We start from the raw sequence: 11,630 nt of genomic DNA, 5'->3' as shown, positions 1-11,630 counted from the left end.
TGTTGTATCAGACTACACAACATTGCAGAATATATGGTATTTTAACTATTTTAGTATCACTTTCTATAATTTGACTGACAGCGACCCACTTGTCTGGTTCTCTGTTTGTAGGTGCTTTTTGCTACATAAGGGTTTTGCCATATTAAGCGCGTAGCTCGCGCTGGCAAGGAATGTGTTGAATATGTCATTGATAATGTTGCAAAATGTATAAAGAAACGGCATAATAGGCTATTCCACAATTTTTATTATTTATTAACCTTGTGACAATAAGAATCTTGTATGAGAATGTGAGAAAATTGCAAAGGGTTTGTATCTCCAATACCACTGTTATGTGGTGATTTTATTTTTGGTGGTGATAATCATGTGGTATTCAAGAAGCATTAACCAAGAGTAGAAGCAAATTTCTTAAACCTAATTTAAATGTAAAAAGTTAAAAGCAATATATCTTCATAACTTAAATTAAATTGAACTATGCAGGGTTCTTAGTAATTTATTGCTAACATAATAATTAAATATACATATAAGAATAAGATTTTTATTCTGTCCTCATGTTTTACTCCTTTCTGGGCTAGAGGGTTGGGGGTTGTCCTGATTCTCTGATTGCGAGTTGTTGGGGTCATCACCTCCATTGTCGCCTTCATTGTCCGATTGGTCTGCAACCAAAATATTATTTTAGTGTGTTTATAAAAAACAGGTAATAATAAAAAACAGGTTATTTCCAGTGGTAACTGCTACATAACAGTGGCAACAAAAAAAATGCGCTATCTCTTTTTAGTAATACTGGAAATTAAAAAGATTTTATTACAATAATGAATACAGGCACTATTTGGCTCATGTCTAATATACAGAACCACAGACGAATCATGGTTTGCCTGTGCTTACTGTATAGAAAACACAGGCAATTAATTACGATCATATAATTAGGCGATCATCATGATGCAAGCGCATGCAACACAAGTGAGGTAGTCGCCTTAAGTTACCAGCACTAGCATATTTATAGGTCCTGAAGACTAACCCCAGATGATTTTGTGGTGAATGATATAAAACAAATAGGTACCTTTCTTTTCAGCAGGCATATCTTCAGTCCTGTTAGCAACTTGGAAATGGTACTCCAGCTCATCAAAGTCAAAGACCTGGTCCGTTGGCAGCAGACATGCAAGATATGGTGGGAACGTTGGCTTGCATGCTATTACTGGAAACAGACAAATATTACAAATAAAATTTACTGTATTCATTAATTAGGTGTATTCCCATTAGTTCCCACCTCATGTGACAGCCACTGTGCCCAGCTGGGACAAATAGGAAACACCATTAAATATGATTATATAGTTAGATAATAGTTAGACTACTGTGCTATGTGGAGGCACCAGATAGTAAGCTAAAAACTGTATCTCCATGATCTTCATCTCCATACCAGTTTCATAACCAGATAGACCAGCAACAATGTTATTTGATACAGGTACATGGAAGGAAATTAGATATGTTTATCCTCTTTTTTACTTCAATACCCCATCATTGTTGCAGGTTGTGATCCGTCATCATAATATTGTGACCTGGTGGTCACCATTCTCTTTCAGAGTAATTTTTTTAAACTAAATGTGAGACTTACACGGAAACACTGTATTGTCCTCAGTGTTGAACAGATTGTGTGTTTCACTAGTTTTTGCCAGGAACTTAGTGAGTGCCTTCTCAATGTCCCTCTTCTGACTCGCTGCTTTTTCTCTGATAGCTTCATATTCAGTCACTGGTTGTTTGTGAGTCTGAAATTAAAAACTGTTAATAACAAAACAAATCTTAACTATTTTGTATGTCTGATCTGATAGTGACAGCAGTAATTATTGTAACAATTAACATTCCTTATTGCAATTTTTATGTAGATACATTTTCAAATTGAACCTCAGGCTTTTACACTATTTCCATGAGTCTAAATTTTTAGTTTAATTTTTGAATACATTAATATTTCATAAGTATTATAATTGCAAAGGATTTTAAGTGCCATTGCCATTTCTTTGTAGCATTCTCTGCATTCTGATAAATATGCAAATAAGAAGCTGGGTTTCTTCAGGTGACCTCCTAGTTGTTCTTTTATTTTTGTAAAATTTACGAGAATAATTTGTCTGTGATTTGAATCTTACAGGTGTTCTGATATAAGCATGGGGATCAGGCAGTGGTGGCAGATGGAATGGTATGTGTGGCGCAGGCTTAGCCTTGGAGCCAGCAGACAGCATGGCTGGTGTCCGTGGGGCTGGCGCTTGTTGAGGGGGCTGGATCACATGCCGGTTAGGTCTGGCTGCATATTGTTCTAAGCCTTGCAGGCTAATACCTGAAATGTAGCAGATTTTTTAAATATAAATGATGAAAACCATTGTAACTTTTAGCAATAATTGAATTATTTATATGAGAAGGGTTTGACTTAAGGTATTTTGACTCCACATTGGTATAGTAAAAAAGTTATCTACTGAGCTTGTTCACTTACCTGTACTAACAATGGCATTCTGTTAAACATGCCATTATTTATTTTGTGCGAGCGCGTGGCCTTTGTGCCTGAGGCTCACACACAATGGCCATGCGCTCAGGCATAATGGCCACGCGCTCACACAAAATAAATAATGGCTTTTGTTTAACAGAATGCCATTGTTAGTACAGGTAAGTGAACAAGCTCAGTAGAGAAAATTTTACCTATAATATATGATGACATTATTTACCCATGTTGATGAGAGCCATGAAAACATCTCCAAGAACTGGTTCAACTCGTCCAGACAGCTCACAATATCCTTTAGCCGAGTTTCCCACCTCAGTAAAAACTGAAACATTAACATTGTGCTGTGATGTTAATTTTTCTTGATAGATTGTTGTTGAATATTTAAAAAATGTATTCCATTTTACTTACAACATTGTAACATCTCTGTAAGGGTCTCTAGCGACATTTTATCAGTTGCATCGAAGCCTGATTCTAGAAGTACTGTGGATACTGCTATGTTAAGTATTCTCCTTCGTGCATCGGTATTGCTTTCTACTTTTTCAGTGGGTTCCGCCATTGTGGCAATGCGTGGAGTTAAAGACTAGGTCAGTCTTATTTCTGTGTTTAAGACAAACACAAACAGCTAAAAATTTGCTAAATTAATCAAACTTAAACAGAAACAACTGAAGTGAACGTATACTCCAATAAAATCTTATGCCATGCCCGAAGTTGACGCTGTTGACGTTTCCTTCTGGGTTGCCAGTGTAGAATTTTGTCACTATTGTCCATTCATTGTCCATCACTAAGGTGCATTCGTCATGTAACATGTTGATCGAATTGATGTTTAAGACATTGTTAAATACGTAGCAATATTCAAAACAAAAATCGACTTGGCCACAATACTTCCCCTGCTTGGCTAGCTAAAATCCATATTCTAGATCATTCATTATGTGAATGCGGCCTGGAGGAAGGCACTCTTGATCACATCTTCTTCAACTGTCCAAATACTCATGCCAGTTTTTATGATTTTCTTCCTGACTATATTCAACGTCCTGTTAACATAAACCATATCCTTACTTTGGTTAACACTACCTTTGTTTATGTCCTTGCTAAGTTTATGAAAGATTTTAATATCAAGCTTTAGCTCCTTTTAAAAGTTTTTACCTGTTTGTTTTCCCAAACTTTCCTGTAATGTTCTTTTAAAAAAAAAAAAAAAAAACCTGATCCTGGCAGTCGGCTCATTACTTTCTATAGTTTCTATTGGTTTTTCTGGCCGTCCATTTTTTCTATTTTTATTCCTATAGTAGTTTAGATTCTTCAACCGATCAAGCATCTACACGGACTGGATCAAGTTCTGATACTGAAATTCTGCTCCCACAACCTTGATGCTGGCAAAATTGTCCCAATGGACAGATGCCATAAGAACCAAAAACTGAACTGAACTGACATTTGACATGAGTTTTGGAACTTTTGGACTGACGTAAATCAAGTGACGTAAGCGATCTGCGATCTCACTATTCTCAGTATTCTCACTTGTTCTTGTTCTGTGATTTTGTGTGAATTATGAGGATTCGAATTAATTATTACATTATCTAAAATTTAATATTTGCTATGCTCATGTAAAGAAAGTGATTTGATATTTGAACGGCAACCAAATAGAATTTTTTTGATGTAAGGAGCTATTTGTTATTAGGATTTCATCATTTGGATTGTCGATTCATTAAGGTTTTAATAAGTTATTACCTTACCTTACTATATTGTTGTCTTCATTGTTCATTGCAGCGCGCCATTTGACTCGTCAAGTGATACCAGTGATCAAGATTTACAGCTCCCTTCAAAATGGTGAAAGTGTACGGGCTTCTAGTTCTATACAAAGGAGTAAACAGTGCGACCATTTTAAAAGATGTCTACGACTTATCAAGTTTTAGCTACTTCCAAAAAGGTTCAGTACAAGAGTTCATGACATTTGTTAGTAAAACTATGGTGGAGAGGACACAGCCAGCTGCCAGACAGTCAGTAAAGGAAGGAGAGTATATGCTGCAAGTGTATGTGAGAGCGGACAACTTAGCAGGCGTACTTATTTCGGACCACGAATACCCCAGTAGAGTTGCACACACATTAATTACCAAAATATTGGATGAGTTCACAGCAAGAGTCCCCGCTAACACTTGGCCAACAGCCAACAATACAACTGTGGACTTCCCAGTGTTGTCTCAATATTTAGTCAAGTACCAGAACCCTAGAGAAGCTGATGCTTTTACAAAAATCCAGGAGGACTTAGATGAGACAAAGATTATCTTACATGACACAATAAAGGCAGTGTTAGAGAGAGGTGAAAAACTAGATGACCTTGTTGCCAAGTCTGACAGCTTGTCTTACCACAGTAAAGCATTCTACAAGACTGCTCGAAAAACCAATAGTTGCTGTAACTTCTGAAGAACTTTGTGTCATTTGAATGGCCATAGTTGCTTTAGAGCAAAGTATTAATGTTATACCATACATAGACATTATTAAATATAATAAATGTGTATTGTGTGTGATGTTACAAGCTTTTGACTGGGAAACTCATTAATATTCTGCTATTGTTTTACTTGACTATGATTATTTTGGGGTATTTTAGATGTACTTTGTGTAATCAAATGTATAATGTGTGTGGCATTATTTCACCTGCTAATTCCATAGGTAACCAATGTTAGTAGAATGATTATTCCAATGTATTTAAGTTAATAAGGTCTATGATAAACAGCTTTGTTCAAATCATATTGCTAGTTTAGCTGCAATGCTATGCAAAACTGATGATGTCAAAGTAATTTAGGTGAATAGCAAAGTTTTGTTAGAACTCAATTAATTTGTCCATTCTAGACTTATATTTAGTTTTGTAATTATTTTTGAACATCACAGATATTTACTCTATGCAGTTGTCTCGTCTACAATTTTAATGAGGCCTATTTAGTGGTTAAAATTTGTGTGGATGACACTGAATCTTACTTAACATGTTGAACACCATACTCGTAATTATGCATACTAAAATCGTTATATGTGCCTGGCGCTGCACGGCTGCAGCGTAAGGCTTAATGTGTGTGTAGTTTTATGTCTAATTGATATGATTATCAGTACTAAACGATACTGTATGAAAACAATCAAGATGCGTAAAAGTTTGTTCAACAATGGGTTTTCACAGTTCTGTTGCGATGGTGGAATATGTTATCTATAATTTCAGAAGTTGAAACCTATCACCTTATTTATAGTGTGATGTGTGACTCATGTTTTTGTTATTACAATTAGGTAGCTTAAACAGATATGCATGTTGAGAACATTGGAATCATCAGAATTATGTGAGTCACTTGTTGGAATTATAACACAAACATGATGTATTCTTTAAATATTTTGTCTGCGAAATTAATTAATATCAAAAATACTTTTCTCACATATTTTAAATTCTGTAATGTATGTTTTATTTACATTCCTTTTATAACATTACACTACACTTCACTACTTAATAGACTATTGGTTAATATAGATCCAACCTCTGTTTTTTGCCTACCAAATTGTTTTATAAACCAGAGGTTAGTTGTAACTACCTAAAATTATTGCAATGTTAGTTGACTAAAAATAGTTTTATTACATTGTTATGTTGACATTATTTGAGATGATAAATTAATAAAAATTGTCAATACAATTTTAACTTAATGTCTAATCAGTAAGATCTATATTTGAATGGATTATACAGTACCTATGTAAACCAATGAGAAGGAAAGCTCGATAAATTATTTTTTGACTATGGCTTACAAACACCCAAGTGAGCCCCAGATTTAAATAAGTGAACGTCAAACCATACCTTATGGACTTTGACAAGACTGCTTCTCATTAGTTCACATACTTGTATTAGATAATAATAATCATCTCAGATGGTATGATTGTTTATTTTATTACGGACATTAAAACTGCAATCAAGATAGTGGAAGTTTTACAGAATGACTATTTGGTTATATGTACTACCCTCATTGCCAAGAATATTCTTATCCGCCTTACACAGGGTCAGGTGGGGTAAATATAAGACACGGGTAAAAATAAGAGTAAGCTTTAACCGAATAGGATATACACTGCAGCCACTAACCTGAGAGCTGATGGTGTGAGCTGGAGTCTTGGAGTACACAATACCTAAAGTAAACAAATATATACGCAATAATAGAATATATTTTATAAGTATGCACGAATGTGGTTTCAATTTATACGTAAATAAACGACCATCTGTTAGTAGGTAACTATACGTATAGACCTACACAGTTATACTTAGATAGTTTCACTTGCAGCAAAATATGTAAGCACAAAGTACCTAGGTACATAAGTAAAAGTAAAATGTTAATGAATTCTCTTGAGTATACTATACTGTAGTAGTACAGTATAGTATACTCAAGAGAATTCATTAACATTTTACGTAGGTACGTACGTTTTTGTACGTAGGTACGGGAATTATACGAATAACCCAAACGATAGAATAAGTGAATATAGGGTTAAACGTATTGAGATGCACAAATAACTCAAAGAAATCAAACAAGTAGGTACTTATTATATTCTTAACCTGCGTTAAAGCTTACTCAAAAACGTATTATATTTAATTCCTATTCCATTTAAAATGAAGTCTACACACAAAGCTTCTTTTTAAATGGAATAAAGTGGAATAAGTTTTTGAGTGTAAAAAACTTAAGTCTTATTATTACCCGTGCCTTATATTTACCCCACATGATCCCATATTAAAATCATAAAATATAAAAAAGTCCTAGCTAGACTGTTAGAAATTGCAGAATGTATGTATAGGAAAAAGACACCATTTTTGTATTATAATATAATGAAATTGGCAAAGCTCTAAAGATATTGAACAAAATACGTGGAGAAACAGTATTTTCATATTTGTAAGTTGTATATTTATAATTTTATTAGTGTAATTAATTTACTGGAACACTGGCTTTTGAACATAATTTGTGAGGAATCAAATAATGGTTATTAATCACCATAAAAAGTGGTTTACAAAAATAATGGTAAATGATACGTGTGTAGATTATTTTAAAGATAGTTTGAGTAACAGACAAGTAACTAAATATTTTTTCAACACACTTGCTCAAAACGACGTTTTTATTCCACCGATTTTTGGCTCATAATCCTAGATATTAAACACGCGTGCTCTTTCAGTGTATTATTCCACTCGTGCCATTTCATTATATTATCCGACTGAGTTAAGAAGGTAACTGATTCAGTCAGCCGCATTCGAGGGAAGCCAGTGCTGTCAAACTGGTTTAACTTGGCAGATATAATTAATACCAATTTATTTGTTGTCACTTCTTAAAATGCAAGCGAAGCAAGCAATACATTAACTTCAACTGATTGCTAATAATATGCATGGAAAGGGAGCCTTCTTTAATTGGTCAGACTGGCGGGCACGGGCGCGCCCGACCGCCCGCCGGGGTGAGGGGCGGCCAGCAGTATGACAGATGCAACACACAATACTAACTGTTTCAACTATTACAATTTGATTTATTAATAAAGTTTCTTTTTTTTCTCGCAAGTGTGTTGAAAAACGTCGTATGAAACGCGTGTGCATTGGTTATTACACACATCGGCTTTCTTATTGCGCGCTCGCTTACAGCTCGCGCTGTACACAATATCGCCTCGTGTTTAATGACCAACTTAGCACACTTGTATCATAATGTACTATTATAGTGATAGTTTGACTTCATATTTTTTTCCTTGTTTTTTCCCAGTGGTAACAGATGAGAAAAAACTTTTCAAGTTATTACCACTGGTAACACGTTAGTAATAAAAGCTACCCAACTCCTATTTTTCGGACTTCCTCTTTAATTGTTTTGAACACATCGCTTCAATAGGCATGGTGACAGCAACAAAGAATCATGGAAATAATGGTTTCAAAGAAGTGAGTTTTTAAGTGCAGTTGGAAAGTATTGGAATTGTTTGCATCTTTATTGTAACTTCGTTGGTATTTCTCTGTGGTTCGTAGTACCTAAAGTAGTGTACGCTTAGGTACGAGGCATAACTACTTAGGTACTTACTCATTGTCATGCCTTATCATTGATCAATATAAATAAATCTGCAAGTGATCATTTCATCCTATTGTAAGGATAAGGTATGCGAATGGTCATTTGATTCAATGTTAAATTATATCGCCGTTGTATATGAAATATGTGGTTTTGAATCAGCGAGGCAAAGCAATACCTTTTTTTTTGCAATCCGTATGCAGTTTCCGACTCTGCCTCGCAACATTCCAGTAGAAAAAACAAACGGTTAACTATGTTAAATTATAAAGTTAAAAAATGTAAGGGCCGGAGACTATACCAACCTCTAAAATCTCTGTGGCAGTTTGACATTCGCGGTAGCCTCCAGGTCCTGAGTAAAGCAATAAATATTTACCGAATAGCAACAAATAAGGTGTGCCACGTATAATGAAATTGAAAAACGTGTACCGTAAAATGGTCCTACTTTGCTAAGGAAATTTTTAATATTTTTTAAACAGTTCATTATAAAATATTCAGACGAATTGAATATTAAGAAGAACATCTCATGTAACATATTATATCGGCAAATCAACTTTATGAAATGTTTTATATAAAACAAAGTTATGAATAAGGATACCCATTTTTTGGCGTATTTTCCTGCCTATAGTCTACTAAGGGCCCTTAGGGGTGCAATGTTACCCCGTTGTGCGCCAAATTAATAGGCCCCGCCAAAAAAGATAGATTAATTTTATCACTAACGTAGCAATTCAAAATATATATATATATATATATACAATTTCGTTTATCTGAGTATATAAATAATAATATAAAAATATTATGTTTGAATATATTAGATTTTAAGGCCTTATTTTTGAATTGGGGTACCCATTAAGTACCACTCATCATGGGGTAGGACCATTTTACGGTATTTTTCTTAGACATCAGTTGAATGCTGAAAAAGCAGACGTTATTTGAGGAGTGTACCTACATTTCTAACTCGAATAGCAAATATACCGCTGTTCGTATGTATTATTCTAGACGTTGTTCAATAAATAATCGATATTTACTGTTATGAGTGTCTTAATTATTCATGGTTGCTTGGTTGCCCACAATTGCTTGGTTGTTACCATTAGTTACCACCAAGTTGTTACCATGCAGTGGTAACTACTGGGATTTTTTCCCCACCTTTTACCACTGGTTACTAATGGGAATTTTTTTCTTAGTAGTTACCAGTGGTAAAATGGTAACAACTTGGTGGTAACTAGTGGGAATAACCCCAATTGCTTTGGAAATTCCTACAACAGCTCAGTCTCGAAACTCAGCAGAGAGCTAGGTATTATGGGTAAGAGAGATATGTTACTCGTATTATGTAGGTACCTAGATATGGGGCTATGGGCACTGTGAATGTCATCTCGCTTTGTGTGGTAGGGCACAGCACAGCGGATGTCATTCCAAATCTAGAGCAGAGCCCAACTGGGGAAGTAGAGTGGAGGCACCTTACAGAAAACCGCAGCCAAATAACACTAGACTCTACTTATAGCATAATGTTGTGTTCCTGCCGGTGAGTAAGGTTGCCAAAGCTCAACGACGGTGCGGAGTGTTAGGGTCGGCAACGCGCATATGTAACTCCTCCTGAGTTGCAGGCGTACATAGGCTACGGAGACTGCTTATCATCAGGCGGGCCGTATACTTGTTTGCCACCGACGTAGTATATAAAAAAAGATCAGACTACAGAATTGTATCTTGTTTTGATTACGGGCATGTCGTTATCGTCGGTAAGAAGTTTGTATTTGTATGTTGTGTGTTGTTGTAAGTAAAAAATAAATGTATAATATACAGGGTGATCAATCCAAATGGGTCAGTAGGGAGAAGTCAGAAACTATGAGAGATAGCGAAATCTGTTCTTAGGAACCATGGCGTCGATTTTAGATTTAATAATAATGACATTCAAACTCTTTTTTAAACTCATACATTGTAATCGCGTGAGTATTTGTTTGTATTATGGATCCTGAAATTTGAATAAAAAGTTTGAAAAAATTGAATGCCATCATCACCTTCCTCGCGATGTCCCGGCATTTTGCCATGGCTCATGGGAGCCTGGGGTCCGCTTGGCAACCAATCCCAAGAACTGACGTGGGCACTGCACTAGTTTTTACAAAAGCGACTGCCATCTGACCTTCCGGCCCAGAGGGGACAGGACACTAGGCCTTATTGGGTGTGTACAGTGTGAAAAAAATTCATGAGCCCTAGAGGGAAAGTGCCTTAAAGCCTTAAGTTAGCTCATTTTACTTAAAGGAATCATTATTTTATAAAAAAAAAACAAAACTGCATTTAAAGATACTTTGTTGTTTTTGGTGGTTGTCTCGCCCGCGAACCGAGCCGAGTAAAAATTCAAAAAATACAAAATATTCGATTTTATAAATATTTTGTACGACAGACTGTAAAGGGCCCACTAATTACCAGTCCGCCTGCAGTCTCTGGCCTGTTCTTGTGTTCGGAAATGGTTCGGAACTAAGTATCAACTTTTCGTTCTAACTGACAGTGGGCCCCTGTAGACCTAATGTTTCTTGGAGAAATCGTGACATTAATATTAACTCTATCGACTATATAGGGGAATAAAATAGCGTTTTTTTTTAATTTTTCGTCGTTTCGATTTTCGGGCGAGACAAGCGAATCTTTGAATGCAGTTTTGTTTCTTTTAAAAATAAAAGAATGTTTTCTTTAAGCAAAATGGGCTAACTTAAGGTTTTAAGGCACTTTGCCTCCAGGGCCCATTAATTTTTTCCACACTGTATATAGTACATTGTGAAGGTTGGCCTACGAGTGAATCACGACAAAACTGAGTACCTTCACATGAAGAGATACAAAAATACAAGGATTCGTAGGAAAGGCCTCACAGTGGGAGATACCTCATACAATGGCGTGGAGAGGTTCAAGTATCTTGGATGCATCTTCACAGATACCAACCAGAGAGAGGGCGAGATAAAAGTCCGGATCCAGAATGCTCTACGCTGTGCTGCTGCCCTGCACAAAGTGTTAGTGTCCAAGCTAATGACCAGGAACACGAAGCTTCGAATATACAAAACGGTCATAAGGCCAATTCTTATGTACGGATGCGAAGCCTGGACACTAACACAAAAAGAGGAGCGCGCGCTGCTGGT

At 35.7% G+C, this 11,630-nt stretch overlaps 2 protein-coding genes across 2 annotated transcripts; one reads left to right on the top strand and one right to left on the bottom strand.

Moving 5' to 3' along the window:
• Window positions 1-301: 301 nt before the first annotated feature.
• LOC134747703 (transcription initiation factor TFIID subunit 8) lies at window positions 302-3,174 on the bottom strand. The gene is made up of 6 exons (XM_063682314.1): window positions 2,891-3,174; window positions 2,706-2,804; window positions 2,136-2,323; window positions 1,610-1,760; window positions 1,058-1,192; window positions 302-653 (listed from the first exon to the last, which is right to left on the bottom strand). Exons 1-6 carry the CDS (start codon window positions 3,036-3,038, stop codon window positions 547-549), a joined length of 828 nt encoding a protein of 275 aa, XP_063538384.1. The 5' UTR covers window positions 3,039-3,174; the 3' UTR covers window positions 302-546.
• Window positions 3,175-3,991: 817 nt separating this feature from the next.
• On the top strand, window positions 3,992-9,541 carry LOC134747883 (synaptobrevin homolog YKT6). The gene is made up of 2 exons (XM_063682557.1): window positions 3,992-4,132; window positions 4,244-9,541. The coding sequence occupies exon 2, from the start codon at window positions 4,301-4,303 to the stop codon at window positions 4,895-4,897; it is 597 nt and encodes a 198-aa protein (XP_063538627.1). The 5' UTR covers window positions 3,992-4,132; window positions 4,244-4,300; the 3' UTR covers window positions 4,898-9,541.
• Window positions 9,542-11,630: the final 2,089 nt, after the last annotated feature.

This window comes from Cydia strobilella, chromosome 15, assembly GCF_947568885.1.
Source record: "Cydia strobilella chromosome 15, ilCydStro3.1, whole genome shotgun sequence".
NCBI lineage: Eukaryota > Metazoa > Arthropoda > Insecta > Lepidoptera > Tortricidae > Cydia > Cydia strobilella.
The sequence above is the reverse complement of the archived record's forward strand: the minus strand, read 5'-3'. Positions and strand labels throughout refer to the sequence as shown.